The following is a 26,125-nucleotide window of genomic DNA, read 5'->3' on the forward strand; positions in this document are numbered from 1 at the left end:
TCCATCTGGCACCAAGAAAGACTCACTCTCTTTGTTTGGAGAGCTTCCATTTTAAAAAGGTCAGATGGAAACATAAGGAGGATTTAATGCTAAATCATATGGGGCCATCATACTCATCTTCCTAGCCAACTTACTCAGGCTTTCTTTTCCTTCATTTCCTTCAGGAAAATGAAGGTGAAGAAACGAATGGGGCCTAGGGACACATCTTGGGGGAGCTGGAACTAGAAAGAATGGCAACATCTCTGACTTACTTTTCCTCTAATGGTCAAACATGTCACCTTGCTGTGTGGTCACTATCCTCAGGGATCCTTTTTCTCTTCTAGCAAAATGGTCCAGGTGGAAGGTAAATGAATTGCCCGAGTGGTGGAGTGAGAATTCTTGAATTCTCACTTCTCCCTTCTTTCTGCTAGAAAGCCAGGAATGGAAAAGAAACATGAAAACTAACGCTGGTGGTAGAAAATGTTCAAAAGGGGAAGGTGGTGGTAGCCTTTGGGTAGTCTTTTTGATGCTTATGCTTCTTTCTAGCTTAAGACAGGGTTTTTATATCACCTCCTAGTTTGTAAAGCACACCCCAGCTCAGTGAAACTCAGAGCTGATCTGGTTCCTTTAATATTGCCTCCTTTAACTCTATAACCCCAGTGCAAGTGGAACTGTATAAAAATATCTTCAGTGAATGGCACCAGCTACATTTGAGCATTCAAATCCTGTCCCTGTCCTGTACCAGCTGTGTGTGACCTTGGGTAAGTCACTTTTGGGCCTCAGGTTTAAAGTTTGTATAATGAAAGTGTTGGACAAGTGGATTCCTGAGGTCTGTTTGCCTCTTGAAATCCTGTAATCTTCCTTGTACACATAGTTCAAGGAAATTATATGAGTTATCTGTCAAAACAAGCACTTTTGTCCTTCTCTGTAACTGTACTTACCTTACCTCAAGACTAGAAATCAGTTGGATGAGTATCTTTTTGCAGAAATTCCAGAGAAGCTAAGTATAAGCTCTTCTCATGACAGTCTAGATATATGCAGTTTATGCCTTTTCTTCCAGTCCCATTAAGTTACTTATATTATCAGTACACAGATTTCCAGCATTTATACCACATTTCTCCTAGTTCAGTGTATGACTTTGTTGTTTCTTGTGAAAATACAGAGGGTCCTGTATAAGAAGGTGCTGCTAAGTGATCAGCAGCTTTAGGGCAGTGTAACTCTCTGGTCCCTAGGCACGGGGATTCCCTATAAGCAGACCTTTCATTGAACCATAGGGTTTTAGAGCTGGCAGAGACCTTAGGGATCTTTTAGTTCAATCCTCTCCTTTTACAAGTAAGAAGACGTGTTGAAATATTAAGTAACTACCCTTGGCATCATCAGATCTAAGCTTTGATCCAGTTGAATTCTGTGTCCTCGTTGCCTAAATTGAATCAATTTTATATGATGCTCTTCCTCTAGCCAGAGCTCTGTCCTATTATTATTTTCTTAATAATCTCAGGGCCCACATGTTTGACTCTTTACTCATTAAAACTATTAGACATTTTTTCTCTTCAAGATCTTGATCCTTAAACCGTCTGTTTCCAAAGTGAACACCTGTATTCTTTAACTAGAATCTTCTGGACTAGATACATCATCTTGCACTAGTAGCATCGAGTTTTTGAAATTCTGTAGAAAAACTAGTCTATTCTCTTTCTATTAGATTTTATTCAGCCATGATTCTCATTCATTCTTAGAAAGTTCACAGGACAGGAATATTACAGAATCCAAGTAATTGAGTATTTAACACTTGAACACATCCCCAACCAACCCTCAGTATACCACAAGCAATAGTAGTTTTTTCCTTAAGAAGATGTCTGTTACTTTAGATAAGAAAGTCCATAATGGTCACTTTTATTCGGTATTATTGTTGATGGTACAGAAATACAATTGCTATCCTAGTGACTCATTTGCCTGTAGTATTCACAGGCCAGGTGTGTACTCATTCATTTGTGAAGTGAGGGACTTAGCCTAAAAAAATACTTCTCTTTTTAGTAGTGTACAGTTTGAAAGCACTTTCCTTACAGCTTTTTATGTCATGAGTTTTTAGAGATAGAAGGCCCTCAGAACCCCTCGAGTGAAATCCCCTCATTTTAGCATGTGGAAACTGAGCCCAGAGAGTTTTAGCACCTGGCCTAGCATCACACAGCTAACCAGTGTCAGTGGTAGGATTTAAATCCAGGTCTTCTTGACTCCAAGACTGATATGTTGGACACATCTCACCCTTCCTCCATATGTCTTTAGGCCCCTTAATTTTAGACAATGTCTTGATGGATTTAGGAAAACAGACACAAAACTCTGAGGGATACCTTACGGGAAATTGGGACTACCTAGGGCTTGAGCAGGTAACATAAAAACACTTTGCTTACCAGGTCACCAGCATGTCTTTGATCTTCGAATGGGCTAGCCTGTCCACTGAGTTAGAATCATAACAGAGGAATTAAAAAAAAACCCAGAGGGAAAGGAAAGGAAATGAATGTCTGTAGGCACAGATTCCCTCGTAGGCAGAATAGGAAGATGGCTATGACAACTGAGGTGGTCTTCATTTTACAGACAGGGAAAGTAGGACTCAGGGGCAGGAGGTGTGAGGGTGGGGGTGTCTCCAGCCAGGTGGCAGGGTGGCAGCAGAGCCTGCCCTCCAGGTCTAGGCCCAGCTTAGAAAGGCTTTGATTCTGTTACAGAACTGAAAGGAAAGACAAAAACCAAATGTACTTTAATACAAACTCCTCTTGTTTATTGAGGGGGAATCAGTGATAACATTTTACTAAGTTGAGTATTTGTGGTTTGGTAATGGTTCTATGAAGAAACCATACTTATGGCTTTTTCCCCTTTCCATATTAATAGTAATAAATTTGTAAGACTCACTATTGAGAAGCAGCATGACCTTAGGATTAGGAAAACTTGGGTAGTCAGTTGGCCAAAGAGTCAGGAAGGCCTGGGGTCAAGTCCTGTGTCTGATCCACCCTGGCAGTGTGACCCTTAATAGACCAATTCACTTCTAACTCAGTACTCCCAGGCCACTCTGTAAGACTGAAGTTTGCAGACTGCTTATCAATCTACGTTGGTAGAAATACTAGAACTTCCTTATTCCCTCTTAAATCACAGGTCCAGACCCCAAAAAGCTTACTGTTAATCTGCAAAAGGTGGAGAAACAAGCATAGAGTCATCTGTTTCCTGTTATTTCATCAAGTTGTCATTACTAATAGAACAATAATAATTTGCTGATAATAATAGTAAATTGTAGTGTTTGTCCATTTCTAGCTATAATAAAACTGAGTAATCAGGTTCCTTCACCTCTTCCCCTATCAAATGAGGGTGATTGTTCTGGCCCTGCCCACCTGTAGAAAGAGAGATGCTGATACTGAATTGACTTCTGGCCCTGCCAATCTGTAGAAAGAGGGACACTGATACCAAATTCACTTCATTGCCATAAACAAGACCACAGAATATAGACTTAAAGGCAAAAATGTTAATGAAACAGGTTGTATCAGTTCTCAAAGGGTTTGGGACTTTACTAGTGCCAGTATGGACTCTGCAATTACAGATCACAGCCTGTCTGTGTCTTCATTAACTGCTGGGGCCAGAACACTATGTGGGTGACCACCCCCCTCCCCACCCCAGCCCCCTTCACCCTCTGGTGATGAGCCTCTCTGACCTTAGGATGGCAGACAGTAATGTAGCTGTTCTGTGCCTCTACTGCAGGGCCTTCTGGCATGGTAAGGACCACATGTTTTTTTTTCTTCTTTGCCTTTGAAAACCAAGGACTACCTGCACCCTGGGGTAAGGCATTGGAGTCGGATTTTAGTGGAGATTGTCCAATAGATTAATGATTAAAAACAATGCTGAATGCTACACTTCTCCCAAGATCAGCTGCCAGTAGATTTCCTTTTGCTCCTGGTGGTTTGGGCTGGCATCTGGCTTATGACACAGGCCTGCTTTTCCTCTCTCAGCATGCTTCTGGACCTCGTTTATCCCTCTGAATGCGTGTGCAGTATTTACAGTTGTGGCCGTGGTTCCTCTCTTCCTCATCTTGTACTACCTCTTTCAGATGCACAACACAACGCACCGTTTGTGCCTTCCTTCACTTCTAATGATGCAGGTTTTCCCCATTCTCCTTGGGCCATTGAAAGAAAAGATTGGGTCTAGTTTTTCCCCTTCAGTCTGCTATTTAGTGGGAATCACATTAAAATGAGAAGATTACCTAACACATTACTTTCAGAGACATCTGTAATAAAAAGCAAATAGTCATTAGGAATAGGAAAAATGTTCAAGAGTTAATGGAATCATCAAGGGATCAATTGTACCTAGTGTCCATTATCTCATTTAAGGAAATATAAGTAGATGGTGCCACATTGGTACTAAAAGAATTAGGGGAAGACCTCATTGTATGAGGCAGGTCTTTGGAGGGGCTTGGACCGCCATCATCCAGAGTGAGAAAGCAGCGGTTGTTCAGGCCCTGCAGCTGTAGAGGGCAGAGCCGTGCTAATGAGAGCACCTGCATAGAGAGTTGGGCGCAGGATCATAGTGAGAAGACACGGTAATGTCCAGAAAGGGAGTGAGGAGCCTACCTCCGATAGGTGAAGGAGTGAGTAGAGGATGACACCTGGGTGGTGAACCCTGGTGACCTCCACAGTGATAGGGAAGTTAGGAAAAGGGGAGGGTTTGGGGGGGAGGTACAAAAATAATCTTACTCTTTGGCTCAATAATTTAATTGAGGGGAAAAGTACCACATAATACTTTCTGTCTCTCTAATTCTCTATCAGGCTTCTTTGACCATTGATTCTGATTCACTTTTCCTCATATGATCGTAGGCAGCGTATGCTCCATTCTTCTGGTTTTGCTTTTTTTAAACTTTTCATTGTTTGACAGAGGTTTGTGTAGTTACTTTGTAGTCCTCATACTTGGCTATTTTAATTAGCTTATTCTGTTCCATTACATTAATATTTCTCAGGGCGGCTGGGTAGCATAGTGGATAGAGCACTAGCCCTGAAGTCAGGAGGACCTGAATTCAAATCCGGCCTCAGACACTTGACACTTACTAGCTGTGTGACCCTGGGCAAGTCACTTAACCTCAATTGCCTCTCCAAAAAAAAAAAAATCCTCAGTTTAACCATTGCCCTACTGTTGATCATTTAAGTTACTTTTAGGGTTTTTTTGCAATTACATATCATACTGCTATTATGAAAATTTTGAATAAGTAGGTCTAAAAAACCCCAAAACACTATCAAGTATATTCCCACCAATTGAATTATTGAGCCAGCTTTCATCCTCTACTCCTCACTCTCCCCATATCCATTCACTTGTCAAGGCCTGACATTGCTGAATTGTGCATTTTCGATATCTGCCTCCTCCTTTACTGTGACACTGCCACCACCTGATCCAGGCTCTCGTCACCTCGTGCCTGGACTGTTGCAGGAGTCTGCTGGTTGGCCTGCCGCCTTCAGGCGTCTCCTTCTCGTAGCCCATCTTCCATTAAACTGGCAGACCGATCTTCCTCAGATGCAGATGCGGCTTTGTCACTCCCCTTCCCACCGTTTATTCAGATCCAGGGATTCCCTCTCATCCCCACGTTCAGATATAAAGTCTTCTGTTTGGTTTTCGAGGCCCTCCGTGACCTCACCTCTTCTTGCCTGCCTTTCCAGTCTTCTTTCTCCCCGTGTGTTCTGCAGTCACGTGACACCGGTCTTCAGCCTCTGATTGTAGGTATTTCCGTCTGCTGCGGCCCATGTTTGGAGCTCTCTCCCCCGCACTTCTGCCTCCTGACGATCCCAGCTGGAATTTCACCTTCGGCAAGAAGCCTTTCCCCTGACTCGCCGTAGTTCTAGTGCCCTCTCTCTCTTTCTTGTCTCCTGTTTATTTTGTCCGTCTTTTTCATATATCGTTGGTTGCATATTCTCTTCCCCATTAGACTGTGAATTCCCGGAGACCTGGAACTGCCCCACCTTTCTTTGCATCCCTAGGGCTTGTCACAGTGCCTGCTCAGAGCTGGCACATACTGAATGCTTGTTGGCTCACTGGCTGCTACATCCCACCAAACTGTGCTCCAGAAAGATTCTAGAGGCGATTCCGCCGTGGCTCCACGACCTCGCCGACATTGAGTTTCATTGTTATTAAATCCTTTTGCCTCAGAGTTATCATTGAAATCTCGTTTGATATTGTGAGTTTGGCATTTGTTGAGTGACTATTAGTAATTTATGTTTCCTGTTTTGATGACTCCTTGTTTATAGCCATCAACCGTTTGTCCATTGTGGTCTGGGAATCACCACAGTTCCTTACAAATTTTGGACGTCGTTTTGTGGTCATATTTAGAATACATCATTATATCTGTGATCTGAGTGATCTGGACGCTGCCTCTGGCAACACAGATTATGACCCACTCATGCCTGTAGGTCCTGTGCGTCTCTTTTCTGTCGCCTCCCTTAAGCTCACCACAGCAGTTCACTCAATATATTAAAGCGTAAAGGCCTTGCTGGCTTGTTTTCTGATATTGTAATCATAATAGGAGAGCATGTGGGCTGTCCATCAATTATGCTTCAGTCTCATCAGTCACACATTTCTTTGATGATATACCTTCCTGCAGTTCTTCCTAGTTCCTTATTCGTTCTATATTGCAGCCTTCTTAAGCCCACTATGCATATCTCCATTGTGCTTTGAGTGATACTAGTTTTAATTTTGTTGGAGACTCTTGTTACATGACTCATATCCATGTAGCGTATTTGCTGTGAGTTTTTTTTCTTAAATCTCAGATTCACTTTTCATTGCCACCACCCAAGAATTCAGAGGGAGAGAGATCTTTTGTTTCTTTCAAAGCCATTTCCAAGGGTTAAAGTCGTTCCATACTTTCTCTGCTTCTCTAGAAATACCTCTTTTATCCCATAAGTGCTGTCCAGGTGGCGCATTGCATGTGGTCATTTCAGATTTCAGGTACGTAACATCGTGTGTGTCACGTGCGTGAGGAATTGGTATCTAAACTGTGTACCCTAGATAGAAATCAAAAAGGGTCTTGGCTTCCTCAGTTTGCTTGGGCTAGCTTTGCAAGTATTAACAGAGAGAGTGTGGAAGGAATTACATATTAGCCGTTCCCCCTGCCTGTTTCAAAGAGTCCTTTTCTCAGCCTCTGTCCCTGTGGTTAAAGTTTTTGCTGTCAACTCTAGCCATTCTTTCTAGACTCTAGGAGCCTGGTCTTTTTCTGTTGGATTTCTGTCTTCTCTCACACGTCTGAAACTGCCATCCAAACGACAAGCACCTCACGTAAATAGCTGGAGGGATGATTTTTATTTACCTGCTGTAATTTATTATACTCAAAGAGCTTGAGATCCTGATGTTTTCTTTTTGTTTGAAGGCCCCCGGTTCGATTCAGGTAGCATTTCTTAAATGTTTGCTGTGTTCCAGGCACTGTTAGGAGCCGAGCATACAGATATAAAAAGAAAATGGCCCTGACCCCAGGGAGCTCATAGTATGCTACGTGAAAGTACTTTGGTGAGAGAATGAGAGTGCAGGAACACTTGGGGGAGGGGACCAGGAGAGTGCCACTTCACTTGGGAGGGGACCCTTGAGCTGAGCCTTGAGAGGAGTTAGGATTTCAGGAAGCAGTACAGAGAGTGAAGCTCTATCGAGCAGGAGACCCTGTGCAGAGGCACACAGGTGGGAGATGCAGTGGCACAGACGGGGAGCTGTGAGGACACCACTTGAGCTAGAACGTGGTGCATGAGAGGTCAAGTGAAACAAACCAGGCTAGAAACCTAAGTTGGAGGCAGATTTTGAAAGGATTTAAATGTCCAAGGTGATTGTATTTGATCCTAGTAGCAATAAGGATGGGAATGACATGGTCAGAATCAGTTTGGTGGGATGTAGCAGCCAGTGAGCCAACAAGCATTCAGTATGTGCCAGCTCTGAGCAGGCACTGTGACAAGCCCTAGGGATGCAAAGAAAGGTGGGGCTGTTCCAGGTCTCCGGGAACTCAGTCTAATGGGGAAGAGAATATGCAACCAACGATATATGAAAAAAGACGGACAAGTTTCTTCTCAGAGTAAAGGCTAACAAAGGCAGACTTACTTTACCTAGAAAATGGAGGGCTGGTGGAGAACTTTCACCTGCAAACAGAGGAAGGACTATCCTATAAATCATTTTAAGTTTCTGCTGACAAGAGTAATGAGTTTAAATGGCAAACTTAGACATGCTTAGAACATCAGTTTAACAGCTGGGTGAAGGATAAATTGGAGAGGAGAAATGGTGGAGGCAGAGAGACCATTTAGGAGGCTGTTAGTCGTCCAAGTGAGAGTTGATAAGGCCCTGAATCTAGGTGCTTTGTGAATGGAGGGAAGGTAGATGTGGGAGAGAACTCTGGGGGTAGAATCAGTAGTATCTAACATTTAAGGTTGGCAAGGCACTTTATAAATATTATCCCCATTTTACAGAGGAGGAAGATGAAACAGACAGAGATTAAGTGACTCACACAGGCAGGAAATGTCTGAGGTCAGATTTAAACTCAGATCGTCCTGACTCTAGATCCAAGACTCTACACACTGTGCCATCCAGCTGGCAATAAAACTTAATGATTATTTAGTTTATGGTAAAGGAGGGAGTGGAAAGTAGGACTCCTTGTCCTTGAAGTTGCAAAGATGCTGGTACCCATAACAGAAATTGGGATGTTAGGAAGTAGGCTGGGTTTGGGATATGCCTGCCTATCTGGACGGAGCTGTCTAACAGGCAGTTGATGAGGGATTGAAGTGCAGGAGAGAGGCCCAGCATTTGAGCAGTTCTTAATCTGTTTTTAATGAAACATACCATTATTTAAAATACGAACCATTGTTGATAATTAGAAAGTCTTCAAAGTCATCTGAAAAGATAACTCCTTGCTCATTCTTTAAAATTGTGAAGGGAATAAAAAAGACACCACAGCTTCCATTCACAGTCGTGTCCTCAGAGACTTTGTATAACTCAGAACTTAAAATCATAAAATCATAGAACTGAACAACTAGACGTGACCTTGGAGGTTTTTAGTGCAACTCTCTCATTTTGTAGATGAGGAAACTGAGGCTTATGAGGAGACTGACTTGCCTACAGCCGTGCAGTTTGTGAGTTGAAGAGCCCAAGACAGAAGGAAGGTGCCTTCTGGTCCAGCATTCTCCCCACTCCATCCTGTTGCTAGATCCTTTGTCTAAGTTTGCCATTTAAACTCATTACTCTTGTCAGCAGAAACTTAAAATGATTTATAGGATAGTCCTTCCTCTGTTTGCAGGTGAAAGTTCTCCACCAGCCCTCCATTTTCTAGGTAAAGTAAGTCTGCCTTTGTTAGCCTTTACTCTGAGAAGAAACTGGCTTCCTAGGAGCCTTACTGCAAAGGGAGCTGAGTAAACACGTGCTCTGCCGCTGGCAGGACCTAGAAGGAAGCAGTGAGCTCTAAGACAACCCGTTCTACTGCCTTTTAAAATATATGTCAGCCCTGCAACTAGGGGTTAGATGAGTAGATTTATCCTAGGATGTATGTAAAAAGCTTAGATGAAGGTTACTTTTCATCAGAAGTCTTGAGACCGGTGTCAGGTCAGATAAATATCACTGTGTGTATAACTAAGACCAGCTGTTTCAAACTCCTTGTCACGTGTCTTTTATCGTTAGGTGCTCTCAGATGAGGAGAAACGAAAGCAGTATGATGCTTACGGTGAAGAGGGATTGAAGGATGGTCACCAGAGCTCCCACGGGGATATCTTTTCACAGTAAGAAATTTACCTGTCTACAAACCATCCTTCCTGTAGGAATTATTTACTTATTCATGACACTGGGAAATTATTTTCACTGTTAGTTTCTAGAACATGTTCTGTCTCTCTAAGAAATCAGTTGTATAAAATAGAGAAGGAAATTCCACCTACATATTCTGATCCCTTCTTCTTCCCCCCCTACTCTAATCCCATGCCATCCCTGTCACAGGTGTGAGGTCGGTGATCACAACCAGTAGTGGGAAGTAGAGACCCCTGTACTCCAGCGTTCGCTGCATTCGCAGTGTCCTGGGTACGTGAAGGGCTGAGCAACGCATCAGTCCTGTTGAGCAGTAGAGCTGTCACGTTCCGTAACAAGGTCATAGCGTTCCCTTCTTAGTTTCTGAAAACTGCAGGATATGCCAGCATCACCTAGGGAGGCTGGAGAGACGCTTCCTCAGAGGGAGCACCAGGCCTGCCTGTCTGCCCTTTGACTAGGGGAGACAGACTGTGAGACTGGGAGCTTTTTAGAAACTGCAGTGACTCTGGGTACCCAAAAGTGGCCACAGCTGCCTCTGGGGCCTTTGATTTTGAAAGATAACACAGGTTTATAGAGGGGGTGTGTGTGTGTGTGTGTGTGTGTGTGTGTGTGTGTGTGTGTTCAATCCCATGTGATGCCCTTGTTGGATATGTGTTACTTTTGCTTACAGATTTGCCTTATAAAAAGGCTTCCATTTCAGTGGAGACATTATCTTTAAGTTTTGGCTTAAGAGGAAAATGTGACATTCATGAAATTCAGTCACCTCAGAGCATGTGAGCAGCTATGGATAAAAAAGTTTGTTACCATCATAAAGACACTGTGCCCTTGTCTGGAATTACGTAGCTGACCTTTGTCTGTTAGGAAGCCCTTACTAGTCCTCCTGAATTTCATTGCTTCCTCTTCAAGATTATCTGCAGTTTATCCTGCATATAGATTTTGTTCATATAGGGTTGTTTGCATGTTGTCTTTCCTGTTAGACTGTGAACAGAGCAGGAATTGTATTCTGCCTGTCTGTGTATCTCCAGCCATTGTACAGTACTTGGTATATAGTAGGCATTTAATAAGTGTTTGTTGACCGACTGTAGTTGGTCTGAACTTGGATTTTCCTGCCATCCTAATGATTCCGTAATTCCTTACAGTTTCTTTGGAGATTTTGGCTTCATGTTTGGAGGAAGCCCACGGCAGCAGGACAGGAACATTCCAAGAGGAAACGACATTGTTGTGGACCTGGAAGTCACTTTAGAAGAAGTATATTCAGGAAACTTTGTCGAAGTAAGTTGAAAAGAATGGCTACCCATACAGGCCTCAGAATTTGCTAATGGGACTTTGTTGTCCTCACATCTTTCTTAAGAAAAAAAGCTTGGTGGTGCATAGTATAGTTGGTGTGTCCATGAGGCGAGAGAGCTGTTAGGATTGTCATTCTGGTCACAAGGATGGACAGCTCTGTCATAGGTAACTAACTGGGTGGTGAGAATCTCTTGTTGTGGTAGCCTTGAGAAACAGAAGGCACCATGACACCCCTTAGGTTTGGGAGGGGGACCTTGCCAAAATGGAGGAATCGAATCCTATTCTGAATACTCCAGGGGAGTGTGTGACTTAAATGATAATATTCTCAGTCCTTTCAGAAAAGAAATAATTCCCTTGGAACAATTATACTTTTTCATAAACCTAGGTTTTCACACGCTGGGGCTGCCTGCAAGCAGTTAGTTTCTCCAGGCATTTATGTCACTATTCTGCCTGAGCCTTTGTCTTTCAGTTGAGTGTTTAATTTTTAACTTAATGAGAATGAAGTTCTTCATATGAACTCGTGACCACATCCTTGAAAGGATTTGAATGTTTGGTTATACTTCCTCTTCAAAGAAATGGACGTTTTATTTCTTCTTAAAAATTTAAAGTTTGGGTCTGGAGACTGTGAGGAGGAGAGAATTCCATGCCCAGAGTTCTGAAACAAGGAAGTCATTTCATGAGAATAACCTTGAGGTTAGGTCACAGCTGTGACTGTGTTAGCTTTGTGACAGTTGCCAGTGCTGTCCAGGATGGAGCCTGCATATCCTCTTGCTGAGGTCTTTTCATAGTAATACGCATTTTAAAGGGCTTTCATATCCATTTTCTAATTGTCTCGTAATCCTGTTGGATAGGCAGCCTAGTCTTATAGGTGAGGAAACTGAGGCTCTGAGAAATTTGTTCCACTTACTAAGGCTATTTATCTAGCCAGGGCAGAGCCAGCCTGGAAATCAGGACTTTTGACTTTTACTCCATGTTCTTTTGACTGTCTCATACTAATTCCTTTGCTGACATTAACTCAGAGAATTTATCTCTGCAGCTTAAAATTATAGATACTGGGGCAGCTGAGTGGCACAGTGGATAGAGCACTGGTCCTGGAGTCAAGAGGACCTGAGTTCAAATCTGGCCTCAGATACATAACACGCACTAACTGTGTGCCCCTGGGCAAGTCACTTAACCCCACTGCCTAGCCCCCCCAAAAAAATTATAGATGCTTGTGTAATTAGAACATTTTTCAAATTGTCTTTTAAACTGAGCCTCTTTCCTTTACTTTGTACCTCCTCAAGTTGTGATCTTTCAGTCTCTGTTTGCTTCAGTTCTGATTCAAGACAATTGATAAAGTTCTGAGGGCTTTGTGTTTCGTAGAAGACTATCATGGTAGGAGTTTGGCTTGAAGATTACAGTGGATGTAGTGCTGAGTTGGAGTCAGAAAGACCTAAGGTCAAGTCCACCCTGAGCACGTTGTGTAGCTTTTGCTTGCCTCAGTTCCTCAGCTTGAAATGGGAATAGCAAAGCACCTCCCAGGATTATCGTGAGGATCAGATGAGATAGTCTTTGCCTGGCAAAAGTGCTCAGTACTTATTTCCTTCCTTCTTGGGTAAATCACTCAGACAGCTAGCTATTCTTTTATTTGGTACCTGAAACCCAGGAGCAGTGAGCTGCACCAAGGAGTCTGAAGATCTGCCTGACTCCTCCTTTGTCTTCCTTTTCTAGGTGGTTAGGAACAAACCTGTGGCCCGGCAGGCACCTGGCAAACGGAAATGCAATTGCCGCCAAGAGATGAGGACCACACAGCTGGGCCCGGGGCGCTTCCAGATGACTCAGGAAGTGGTCTGCGATGAGTGTCCCAATGTCAAGTAAGAGCTAGGGCGCTTAGCCATTGATATCCCTTTGAATTTCAGTTACTGAGGCTTTTGGCTTGTACTCCATCTTCACCTCAGAATCGATCCCTGCTCACTGAGGGTCATTCCTTGTAACAGATTAAAAACAGAGCCAACTACCCAACATATCACCCAAGTCTGACAGTGAAGGCAGCACTCCTCACTGACGGTCCCCAGTGAGTACAAAGAAGGGAGGGATGGGGATTCTCACATCTCTTCTTTGGGACTAGACTTGATCGTTATCGATTGCCAAACATTTGTTAAGTACATACTGTGTGCCAGGCACTGTGCCAAGTGCTGGGAATACCATGAAAGGTAAAACCTCGGTCTCTGTCCTTAAGGAGTTCACATTCAAATGGATGTAACAGGCAGACAGCTATATACAGGAAGGATATGTCGCTTGTAAATAGAAGGCACTGTCTTTGGGGAGATGAGGAGACTGGGAAAGGCCTTTCTCAGAAGGAGGGATTTGAGCTGAGTCTCGAAGGAAGCCAGGAGGCAGACTTGAGGGAGAACACTCCAGGAATAGGGGAGAAGCAGTGGCAGCACACCGAGTTTGGAGCTGGAGTGTTGTGTAAGAGGACTGCAGCAAGGCCAGTGGGGTTGGATCATAGAGTGGATCAAGGGGAGTAAAGTGTGTAGGAAGAGGCCAGGTTGTGAAGGGCTGTGAAAGACAAGCTGATGTGTCTGTCTTTGATCCCACAGGTAATGGGGAGCCACTGGGATTTATTGAATAAGGGGTTGACACGGTCAGATTGGTATTTTAGGAAGGTCACATTGACAGCTGGGTATACAATAATAGACTGGAGGGAGGGAGGGATTTGAGGCAGAAGACATGAGTTGAGGAGAACCTGCACCAGAGAGGGAAAAAGGGAACATAGATAGACAAGAAATGTGAAGCGAGGAACAGAAGGACTTGGCAGCAGATTGAATTTGTGGAATGAGAGTGAGAGAGGATGGAAGGGTGACTCCTAGAGTGTGAAACTTGGGTGACCGGGAAGATGGTGGTGCCTTATCAGTAATAGGGAAGTTGGGGAGAAGGAAGGATTTTGGGGGTAAAGATAGCAAGTTTTGTTTGGAACATATAAAGTTTAAGATGCCTACGGGATATCCAGTTTGAAATGTCTGTTTAGTCAATTAGTGTGAGACTGGAGGTCAGGAAAGAGGTGAGAGCTGGAAATATGGATTTGGGAATTGCCTGCATAGATTAAAAACCCTTGGGACTGGATGATATCAAGAAAGAGAGTATAAAGGAAGAAGAGAGCCTTGACACCCCAGTTGGTGGGCTAGAGAAAGAAACTGAATAAAAGAAAGCTAAAGAAGCCATCAGTCAGGTAGTAGGAGAACCAGGAGACAGCAGTGTGTGCTGAACACTTAAAGAGGAGAGAAAAGAAGGTGATTGATGGTGTCAGAGGCTGCCTAGAGGTTAAGAAGGGTGAGGATAGAGAAAAGGCCACTGGATTTTGCAATTAAGAGATCATTGGTAACTTTAGGGAGGGTAGTTTCAGTTAAATGATGAGGTAGGAAGCCACATTGCATAGTTTAGAATGGAGCAAGAGGAGAGGATATAAAGGCATCGATTGTAGACAGCTTTCCCCAAGAATTTATCCAGGAAGGGGAAGAGAATTATATGATTATAGGTAACAGGGATTGAAGGATCAGAGGAGTGTGCAGAATAGGTCAGTTATCAAGGGATGCACACACACACCCAGCCACACACACACACACACACACACACACACACACACACAGTCTGCCAGGATTCAAACTGAGGTCAGTTGACAAAGGTGAATTTTTGGTTTTGCTTTCTTGATAACATGACTGTAACTCTTACTTTTAAAAATTCAGTTGTACAGTAAATTTTGTTCTAGCTCTTCATTTTGGTTCTGCGTATTTCTTTTTTAAGTGTAAGCCTTCAAATTATGAGTTAGACTTATGTTTTCCTCTATTTGTCTCTAATATTACACGTCCTCCCTGCCCCCTTCCTGTAAAGACAGTTCTTTCTTCACTTATTTCAGCTTAATCTACTTACCACTGGCTTTTTTCCTTTCATCTACAAGCCCATTCCCCCTTGTGTTTATTACCCTTTTGCCTAGTTTCGGAGTTTTGCTTCGCTTGTTAGTTCCTTTTTCCTTCTTCCTTTTATCTAGTTGTGCAGTTCTTCACCTCTTTTTATTTCCTCTCAGTTAAGTAGTCAAGTAAGCTGTCCTTTCCTGTCCTCTACTTCAGCTTCTTTTGTTTCTTTTAAATTTCATTTTCTGTGCCTTTTTCTAAAAAGAATTTCTTTCCCTCATTCTCTTCATTATTTCTCTTCCCTGATTATTCTAGACTTCTGTTATTTGGTTCATGGCCCTTATGCTGATTTATTCCTTTTTTTAGCTCTATATTCCTCATAGAATTTTAACTTCCAAGGTACCTATTGTAAAGTTTGTATGTTGTTGCCTTATATATCCCCTTTTTCTGTTGTGCTTCACTCTTAGAAGAAGCAATTCCTGCAGGTGCTAGAGAAGATGGCAGTATTGCCCAGTGTGTTCATGATTGTATTATTCATCACTACCCTTGCCCTCCTTGTGTTCTTCTCTTTTCCCATTTGCCATGAAGTCTCTCTGCCCATTCCCTCCTACTCCTCTGGCTACCATCTGCTCCCAGGAACTCTGATTCCTCTTCTTCTGAGACAGTAGGAATGGTCTCTAAGCTCTAAATCCCTATAGATTATATCCACTTTAATATCCCCATCTGCCATTACAGAATATTTCATTTACCTCATAGAAGTGTTTTTCAGTGGGAAGCCCTCCCACCACTGAAACAAGATTTTCCTCTTTTCTTTCCTTTTATTTCAGTCCTCCATTTGCTTCCTCACCCATTCTCTTGTGGGTCTTCTCAAGAGACTACAGGAGTCATTTTTCCCTTCATTGCTAACTTTCAAAGCAATTAAGGTACATTACATATTTCCCTCTGTCTTCTAAAGTCCCTCTTGCCCTTGTATTCTGCAATTTTGTCCCACAAAAATCATTGACTCACCTGTAGGCGTGGCACTGTGAGTTTAGGCCATGTTGTTTCAGGTGTGTTCCTCCACCATCTCTTCTATTTCACTTGTTTCTTTGTGTAATTTTAGAAAGAAATCTTTTATTGGTCCCTCTTGTTCTCAGTAGCTGTATTTATTTAGCTTCCTTGTGTTTCTGTTGTCAGCCGTGTTTGAATAACAGATAGTGTTTTTCGGGTCCGGTTTTCTTTGTAGGAATGCTTTGAACACCTCTTTTTCATTAAAAACAGCTGTCTTTTATCACTTGTGGTTAGACTTAGGTTTGCAGGATATGTCACCATGAGCTGTGTATTGAGTTCCTTTGCCTTTCTGAATACATTCCATTTCCTCCTGCGGTTTCTGGTGGAGTATAGAATACACTTATGTTATTAGAATTTCCTTTCTTTTATATTTGAAGGTCTTTTTCCTGGTCATTTTCAAAATTAGTTTGTAATTGGAATTGTTAAATCTAACCACTCTGTGTCTTAAAGTTTGCAGCATAGATTTCCCCCCCCGGAGAGAACTGTGGATTCTTTCAATTGGTACTTTGTTTTCTGTGTTTAGAAGTTCTATCGTTGTAATCCTATCTCCTTTACCCTCAACAAAAAAATAAAAATAAAAAAAATAAAAAATAAAATAAAAAGAAGTTCTGGGCAATTTTCTTGTATTATTTATTACATTATGGTGTTGAGGTTTTTTGACTTCTCACGTTACTCTAGGACACCTATAATTCTTAAGTTATCTCTACACATCTTATCTTTCAAGATTAATGTTTTACTTGTATGAAGAGCATGTTGTCTTCTAACATTATTGCTTTTTTTCTTCTCTTCTCCCAGATTGTCCTTTATCTCTGTGTATTTGCATTCCCCATCAGTTAGTCACTCTTTTATTTCTTTAGCGAAACTTGCCACCATAGATTTGAAATTTTCTATTCTACCAGTTATTTCTGGTATACAGGCTGTAGATTCTGATTTCACAATTCTTTTTTTCTTTTTTAAAACATCCTTTCTTGGGAATCTACAGAGCCCTCTGCCTCCTCGGGGGTTGATTCATTTTCCTTTCTCTTACAGTATTTAATCAGAGATGTCTTGTTTTGCTTTGCACATCTGTAGGTCACAGCACTTTCTGTTATAAATACTTTCCTTGTTGGTTTATGCTAAATATCAAATTTTTTTTCTACTTGAGGTCTTTAATAAATTCAGCCTTTTTTCTCCTTATATTCCCCAATTCCCTTTCTGACTCCTTCCCCCTTGATGGCGGTTTCTTTGGGAGCTGGGCCTCAAACCTATCTCAACTCCCCGCAGGGCAATTTACATTTCACTGGCCTTGGTTCCTGTTCCAGGTGACTTCTGAGGAGACAAAGCTGGGTCCAGTTGGATATCAGTCCCCTTTCCTTCAGGCTGGTATTTTGCTCCAGTTCCTTCTGCTCCTCGATTTTCTGAGTGTGGTTGCAGCCCAGAGTGCTGCCGTACTGTCGTCCTAGCCAGAGCAAGCACGTGGGTTAGTTTGTGCATCCCTGCCAGAGAGTGGCTTGCTGGGAGTGAGGGAATGCTGAATGAGCAAGTTGGGGATTTGCCTCCTCAGCTGTCAATTCATCAGATTTTTACCTCATTCTGGTTCTTTGTATCTTAGAGCACAGAGTCAATTGAAATTGCTTTATCTCTTGAACATAATTCTATTTTGGAGAGGTTTGAGAGGTCATAAGGATCAGAGAAAGTGTCTGGTCCTCCAGCTTGTTGGGTCTGTAACCCAGAAATGTCAGGTGACAGATTTTGATAATGCAATTTAATTTCTTCTTGGTTTGCTGGATTATGTTTGCAGCAAGAATTTGCTTTAACCAAGAAGTATGAACTAGAAATGCACGATTTTCTGTTATAGACTATTTTTATCTTTCATTAGTGCTTGAAGAAAACCTTGTCGATCTTGTTTTCAGTTTGACTTCGGAGCAGTTATTCAGACTGATGATCATTTTCACTCTACTGATTGGTATTGTACTTCTGAAGGCCAGTGATTTCCTTACCTCATTCTTTTAGAAAGCAAAGTGTTCTAGTTCTTTACGAAAGAGAGTACCATGGAACTATAAAGAAAACCTCTTCAGTTCAGCTCTCCATCACAATTCTTGAAAACAGTGTTTGGTCTGTCCATTACTACTTGCACCAAAAACTTAAGTGGCTATCTGATCTCATTGATGTGAATATTGCTTCAGTATAGATTTCTACTCATCCTCTTTGGCTCTTGCCTGTATTCTTCAGTAGATCTTTCACAGAGGATCTGCCCAATGTATACTGGAGGATTTCCTCTTAACTCTTATATTTTGTGGGTAGCAGTGCAGCATTCAGGCTCCCCTATTAAGGGACTAGTTCAGTTTCTTTTCCTATTATTTCCTTACATAACTTTATCATTGAAAATTCACTGCATCCTGCTTGAGCCCATTGGGTTAACTGCATCTTACTGTTCCTCATTCTATTGGGGAATGGCTAAACAAATTGGGTTATATGAATGTCGTGGCATATTATTGCCCTGAAAGAAACAGTGAGTGTAAAAAATTTTAAGAAGCCCAAGAAGTCTTCAGTCTATGAACTGGAGCAGGAATGAAATAAAAACCTAGAAAGCAGTACCCATGATGACAGTAATGTAAACAGGGAAAAAAGAAATGGAATGCTGGGTAATAACCAGTATTGTCCAAGAGGTGACTGAAAATGACATACATCATCTCTTGACAGAGGTTGGGGAAAATCTGGGTGTGGTTAGTGCATATACTGTCTGATGTGATATTAGGTTTGGTTTTGTGGGACTGCTAGTAATCTTTTTTTTTTAATCCTGGTTATAAGGTTTGTTTTGGCTACGTGGGGAAGGAGGAGAGATGTATGTTCTGGTGATATAAAAACATCAGATTTAAAAAGAAAGGCGGCAGTGCCTAATTTTTGCAACTCTGTCACCAGAAGAACATTTGTATTAAGAGGTAGGTCTTTGTGCTGAGGAGCACTTTGGGATCATTTAAAGCTCTACGTGTGGTTTCCCAAATGCAGTCCAGCTCACTCTCTTCTTGCTCAATTTTGGATACAATTCATGGTGTCCATCTTGTGAGCCTGTCTCTAGTGCGTGTTAATTTTTCAGACTGGTCATTTAGCTACATGTGATTACCTATACCATAGGCAGTTTTAAATTCAGCTAGTTTTCTCTGCATGGATTGTTAAGCTTACTTCCTGAGTAATACTATATCTCATTAAGGAGTTCCTGTAGTTTTCTGGGCTTAATGGTATCAATGAGGGCAGGTAGGTGCCACAATAGATAGAGTGCCAGGCCTGAAGTCAGGAAAACTCAGCTTTGTTTTTTTTTTAATTATCCCCCCCCCAATTACATATAAAGACAATTTCAATATTTTTTTTCCAAATTTTGAGTACCAAATTCCCTTCCTCCCTCCCCCTTCTTCATGGAGAAGGCAGATAATTTGACATGGATCATATATGTGTAGTCATGCAAAACACATTTCCATGTAAGTCATGCTGTGAAAGAAAACAGACAAAAAAAACAAGAAAAATAAAGAAAAACTATCCTTGATCTGCATTCAAGCTCCACCATTTATTTCTCTGGACATAGTACCTTTCATCATAAGTTCTTCAGTATTGTCTTAGATCGTTGTGTTGCTGAGAATAGCTGAGTCACGCACAGTTGATCATCATACAGTGTTGCTGTTACTCTGTACGATGTTCTGCTGGTTCTGCTCATTTCACTTTACATCACTTCATATAAGTCTTTCTAGGGTTTTTTTTTGAGAGCATCCTGCTCATCATTTCTTAAAGCACAATTTCTTACATCACAATCATATACAACTCGGTTCAGCCACTTCCCAATTGATGGATATTCCCTTCATTTCCAGTTCTTTGCCACGACACAAAGAACTGCTATAAATATTTTTGTACATACAGGTCCTTTTCCTTTTTGTTTTTTATCTATTTGGGATATCTAATAGTGGTATTGCTTGGTCAAAAGGTAAGCATGGTTTTATAGCCTTTGGGCATAGTTCCAGATTGCCCTCCAGAATGGTTGAATCAGTATACAACTTCACCAACAATGCATTAGTGTTTTCATTTTCTCATATCCCTTCCAACATTTGTCATTTTCCATTTCTGTCATATTAGCCAATTTGATAGGTGTGTGATGATAGCTCAGGGTTGTTTTAATTTGCATTTCTCTAATCAATAGTAATTTAGAGAATTTTTTCATGTTAACTATAGATAGTTTTGGTTACTTTGTCTAAAAACTGCCTGTTCATATTCTTTGACCATTTATTGATTGAGGAATGGCTCTTATTTCTATAAATTTGACTCAATTTTCTATATATTTGAGAAAAGAAGTCATTATCGGAGAAATTTGCTGTAAATTTTTTCCCATAGTAATGATTACTATTTCCCTCAATCCTGTTCTTCCCATTTATCCTACTCTTTCTCCTTTTACCCTGTCCATTCTCAAAAGTGGAAAATTCATCTTTGTGAGTTCAAATCTTGCCTAAGACACTTCACTGTGTGACCCTGGGCAAGTTACTTAACCATGTTTGCCTCACTGTCTTCATCTGTGAGTTGAAGAAGGAAATGGCAAACTACTCCAGTATCTTTGCCCCAAAAGTAGGATTATGAAGAGTTAGACATGACTGAAAAATGAACAATACTGTCAGCACGTGACCCGTAACTGGACCATGCTTTAGGCCTTCCCTGTCTCTTGAGGACACCTCTTCTATTAGACTCAGCAGAGGGCATTCTCCATGAAATTGGCAAACACATTTGGCAAGCATACATAGCCTTGTTATGTGGTGTTTGACATAGTAATTACAGTGTCATTCAGCATTTTCTCTGTGGTTGCATTTATTATGGAATAGCATAAGATTTTAATATACACATGAAAGACTCCTTGTTAGAGGAAATCACCCAAGACTGTCTCTCTTCAAATGCCCTTTCTTTTGGTAGTCAACGATCAGGTTGGGTAGTTAGGATCTCAATATCTATTCCCTTCAGTCAGTCAATAATTATTTATTGTGTGACTACAGAGATGCAGTCTACTATAGGAGATCATTTGCAACAGCCCGTCTCTTTTCTTCTCCTATTTTTATCGGATAACTTTGAGGTGTTTAGGTCATTCTCATAAAAAAGTGTGAAGAGGAGAAAAGCATATGCATTGGTAGTTATTGAGGTCCTCTGTCACCTTTTCTGAGTAACAGTGTTTGATGATTTTTTGCATTCTTTTTGTATTTTCATCTCCCTAAGACATCTTATAAAATGACCCCATAGTGCTATTAAGATTGTGTCTTCTCTAGCACAGATTTCCCTGGTAGGTACTTGGTCTGGTTAAACACGTCTTTCTGATATCATCTTCTTCAGTGTTATTTCTTCTCTTGGGTTGTCATGTGACAACTGAGATAATGTTTGTAAAGCACTATGTAAATCTGAAAGCAGCACATAAATGGTAATTGTCATGTCCCTGTGTGATGGCAGATTAGGTATTGAAGTGTGTGCCTGAATTGAGAGGCTCCACTGGCAGCAGTGAGCAAAAGTGATTATTCTAGAAATGTAGAAAAATCTGTTTCAGGGATAGTATCCATACGTGCCTCAATGGAGGTTTCAGGAAAATGAATTTTTGCAATAGTTTGAATGGGTGAGGTGGAGTAGTTTTGTGCCAACTTGGTGGAGTTCTTTGAGAGTCTATGAGTCAAGGTGGTGTCATTACAGAAGTAGAAGATAGAGATGATGGGTGGCTTCTTGGAAGGCTAGCATCGCAGCATGTATCGGGGAGCTTTCTCCCTGGTCATGTGTGCATAGGGCATGTGTGCCCAGATTTGCTGAGCAAGGGTCAGAAATAGTGTTTCTCTAGTAGAGAAACTCTAGCTAGTGTGCTTAAGAACTACCAAGCACTTCCGTCTTGGAGCACTCCTCCTTGTAATTTTTTCATTCTTTTCCATTTCAGGTTGGTGAATGAAGAACGTACTCTGGAGGTAGAAATAGAGCCAGGGGTGAGAGATGGCATGGAGTATCCCTTCATTGGAGAAGGTAGCACATTATGTCCTATCTTGGGGGGGGGTGCTCTCCTCTCTCTCATTATTTGGCAGTTTCTCCAGATCTTTATCCTAATGGCTGCATGGTAGTGCTTATAGAACACCTTGCTCACTTCAGCCCAGACAGTCATAGTCACTCTAAGCAGTAGTCTGGATATTTGTTCTTTACTATAATGGACAGTTGTGTATCATCAAAGAATTTCCAGATTTAGGGCTTGGAAAAGATGAATTCTAATTAGAGTGTTTTTAAAAGACCCATAACCACAGTTGAGATTGATACAACTGTGTTTTTGGACCACACTTGTCGAGTTGATGGTAAATGAAAAACCCTAAATGTTTGTGATAACATTTATATTTTATCATGTCAGCAAATTACTTTTCAAATTCTTTAGAAAATTGGAAAAATTATTCAGTACTTTGCTTGGAGCATCCGTTATATGTATTCAAAAGTTTCAAGCTTGATGTACCCAGATGGATACAGCTAACTTCTCAGCTATACCTCACAGATGCTAATTAGCACTTGTATAGAGGCTGTCTTCTGCTAAATGCGTGGCAATTGCTTAGACTGTGACATACTTTCATCTATAACTTTCTGACCTAGGTGAGCCACATGTGGATGGGGAGCCGGGAGATTTGCGTTTCCGGATCAAAGTTCTCAAGTAAGTGGCCTGGTCTCAGTCATTTCGAAATTTCTTTAACAGAGAACAGATTAAAGCGTTCTTTCCTCCAGAATAGATTCAGGACATAGAGGCCCTCCCCTCTGCCTTTCCCGAGAGCTCAGTGCACCAGTTTCATGACATTATTATCTTGAGCCTCATTGCTAATACTTAAAGTAGGGCTTAACAATGAATTCTGTACCTTGATCAAACATTTCAGAATTTAGTAAATGAATGAGGATTGAACCAGATAAAACAATCACTGTTCTTTGGTCTTGGCGGTGGGAGCACATGTGTGTGTATAGTCTAGTTTAGACATTACAGTCTGTATATGAGAAATTATGAGGGGGACAGCACACTGCAGTATAGAAGACGTTAACGTAACAGAATACTGTAATACAGTGAAGCTGAAGACAGGAACAACTCTGGAGATATCTTTATGAAATAATGGAAATGTAGTTAAAGCAGAACTGAAAGAATGGAATCCTTAGTAACTAGGATCACACTGGAACCGAGTGAGCAGCACCAGCTCAGCACATGTGAGTGATTAGTGTCCACTGGGAAGTTCCCAATACAACATTTAACTGAGGTAAAGGGGATTCCACAGAAAAATTGATCTGATCAGGGCAAAGAGAAGCCTGGATTGAAGGACCTGTGGAGTGGGACACGTTTCCTACCTCCATCTTGGTGTTCCTCCTCGTGTTCCGAGGAAGGGATTGCGGCTCAGGCTACAGCCTGCACGCTTTTCTGAAGCCCCATCTCTGATCTCGTTTGCTCTGCAGGCACCCTGTGTTTGAGAGGCGTGGAGATGATCTTTACACAAATGTGACAATCTCCCTGGTGGAGTCACTCATAGGCTTTGAGATGGACGTCCAGCACCTGGACGGCCACAAGGTAAGACCACCAGCCGCCACCAGCTTTGGGCCCTGCCTCCTCCCTTAACCTTACGCCACTAAATTCACCACTGAGAAAGAGCAAACCATTGGAAAGTCGTCATCCTGTGGCACTGTCTGGTGCTTCTTGCTATGATGCATGGTCAGTGGTGGCGGCTGCCGAGAGCTTCTATGTTTCTCTTCAGTTTGGAGACATTCTCCTTTTGATGTACCTCCCTGTGGTGATTTTTCCTGCTTTTTCACTTTCCCTGAATGTGCTGAATGAGCACCTTGGAAGGAGTTGGCCGGGGTCCACCGGCAGCTGTGGGGCGGGTCTTCTCGGACGGCTCTGACTTGTCATGGCCCTTCTTGTATCCTAGGTTCATGTTGCCCGGGATAAGATCACCAGGCCAGGGGCGAAGCTATGGAAGAAAGGAGAAGGGCTGCCCAGCTTTGACAACAACAACATCAGAGGCTCTCTCATCATCACCTTTGACATTGAATTTCCAAAGGAGCAGTTTACAGAGCAACAGAGAGAAGGTGTGTGCCACCCAGATGGAGTCAGTGTCCAGAGCAGAAAGGCAGAGCTCAGCCACGCTGACCAGCAGCAGCTGCTGACCCCCTGGAGGAGGGCCTCAGGGGCTTGGCCTCAGCCTGTTTGCTGGTTAGCCACATGCTTGTGAGGAATTCACTTTCCCTGTCGGTCTGTTCTTCCTTCTGTAAAATAAGGATAGTGTTTACACCAGGGCATATTGTGAGGGAGATGCTTCATGAACCTTAAAGATCCGTAGAGAGATGAGCTCTTCTTACTTTGGGGGGGGGGGGCAGGGCATTCAGGGTTAAGTGACTTGCCCAGGGTCACACAGCTAGTTAAGTGTCTGAGGCCAAATTTGAAATCAAGTCCTATTGGCTCCAGGGCCAGTGCTCTATCTGCTGTGCCACCAGCTGCCCCGCTTCTTACGTATTAATAAAGCTATAAAGCTGTAGAGCTGGGGAAGGGGCCAGAGCCAGGGAGAGGAAAATTCATGAGCCATCCTTTGTGCCTGTGTGTGACAAGGAGTCACTTTAAAGATGTCAGTGCCTTGGAAGGTTAATGGTGGCTAACTGTACAGAAACTATTCAGACAAGAAGGAAAGGCGACAAAGGGAGGAGGGGAGAACAGTGGAGGGCAGGGAAAGGGATGGCAATGAGTGACCAGGGCCCTGTCCAAAGGGGTCCTCTCTCCTCTCTCAGTCTCTGTCTCTCTCTTCACCTCCCCTCTCCCTCCAGTGTGTTATCCGTACCAGCCACTTGTTGGCCCCTGTGTGACTTCCCCAGGGAAGGGGAGCTGGGCTTGTCCTCACTCTGTTAAACCAAGTGCTCTCACTGCTTGTTCTGGACGGTCCTTGGGCCTTCCTCTTTTCAAGGGTTTGAAATGTGTGGGGGTGGTCCAGTAAGTGATGGGGACGTGTAAATGGTGCCCATCCTCCGGCCAGTGAGTGCAAGCTCGCACAAGAGTGCCCGCTTTGCACTAATCACATCATTCCTTGTTCTCACTCTCAGGTATCAAACAGCTGCTGGAGCAAGAATCAGTGCGAAAGATCTACAATGGACTGCAAGGATATTAAGTGGATAAAATTGGACTCTGTTTAACATGGTAAATGGATCAGAGATATTTATTATCTGCCGGTGTGCTTTTTGTAAAAGACATACAAGATTTTGTTTTCTAACGACCTTCGTGGAGTGAATGAGAAAGGTTGCATTTGTCTATTTACAATCAGAAAAGGAGTATGAAGACTGATTGGCCGAAAGATTAACCCTTACCTCTCCTTTTGAGGAGCCAATGCCTGGTGCTCTCTGCAGAGTTCTGGAAACTGAAACAGTGATGGCAGGCGGCAACTTCTCAAGCAAAGGAAAAGCAGCTTCAGGACACGGGGTGGTGGTTAGCTGTTTCACTCAGAGTGTCAAGTGGAGAGGTCTGTTTTTAAATACATTTGGTTGTTACTTTTTCTTGTCTCTGGTCTCTTGTTTTAGTAATGCCGCTGCCTTCCCTGTTTTCCCTTGGTCTGCTCTTTTTTCCTCTTTTATGTTTATGAACCATTTGGATTTTTTCCTTGTCAGAAGGATGAAGGAAACAAACACCCTAGAGAATGATGGGAATTCGTTTTCCACACCCACTTCAGGTGAGGTAATTTAGAAACGGGGTTGAAGTTCCCGACTAGACTCTGGAAATTCAAAAATAAGGCTCAGGTCATGCCAGGAGATCAACTGTTGTATGCCTGCAAACAGCCATGGGCTTCCATTAGGTGAATTTGACAGCTACTAGAAATCATTTTCTTTCCATTTTACATTAGAAATGATGTTTCCTGTCTTCCACAATGTGCTCAGGTGTGTATTAGAGAGCCAACTCCAGCGCTGATCCACCTACTAGGTGTAGTATTTAAAATGCATAATTCATATTCGAGCTGGTGTGAGGGTTGAGCATTTCTGAGAAGTTCTTGTGTCAGCGCTCGAGCATGTAAGGATTGTTTACATTTGCCATTTATGAATTTCAAAGAGACTGGCTGTTTGCAGGAGTTAAGAGCTCTATGGGCCCGGCAGTAAGTTCCTGCCCTGGTCTTGGACGCACCCATATG

At 42.3% G+C, this 26,125-nt stretch overlaps 1 protein-coding gene across 1 annotated transcript in view; it reads left to right on the plus strand.

The window, feature by feature from the left end:
• Nucleotides 1-25,498, plus strand: part of DNAJB11 (DnaJ heat shock protein family (Hsp40) member B11) — a 30,285-nt gene extending 4,787 nt beyond the window's left edge. Inside the window, exons 3-10 of the mRNA XM_021005633.2 lie at nucleotides 9,634-9,731; nucleotides 10,890-11,022; nucleotides 12,748-12,890; nucleotides 21,895-21,977; nucleotides 22,584-22,641; nucleotides 23,421-23,532; nucleotides 23,891-24,050; nucleotides 25,053-25,498. Coding sequence (XP_020861292.1) covers nucleotides 9,634-9,731; nucleotides 10,890-11,022; nucleotides 12,748-12,890; nucleotides 21,895-21,977; nucleotides 22,584-22,641; nucleotides 23,421-23,532; nucleotides 23,891-24,050; nucleotides 25,053-25,117 — 852 coding nt within the window. The 3' untranslated portion in view covers nucleotides 25,118-25,498. The remainder of the gene's footprint in view (nucleotides 1-9,633; nucleotides 9,732-10,889; nucleotides 11,023-12,747; nucleotides 12,891-21,894; nucleotides 21,978-22,583; nucleotides 22,642-23,420; nucleotides 23,533-23,890; nucleotides 24,051-25,052) is intronic.
• The last annotated feature ends 627 nt before the right edge of the window (nucleotides 25,499-26,125 follow it).

The sequence above is a fragment of the Phascolarctos cinereus genome, unplaced genomic scaffold (assembly GCF_003287225.1).
Source record: "Phascolarctos cinereus isolate Bilbo 61053 unplaced genomic scaffold, phaCin_HiC Scaffold_5;HRSCAF=322, whole genome shotgun sequence".
Classification (NCBI taxonomy): domain Eukaryota; kingdom Metazoa; phylum Chordata; class Mammalia; order Diprotodontia; family Phascolarctidae; genus Phascolarctos; species Phascolarctos cinereus.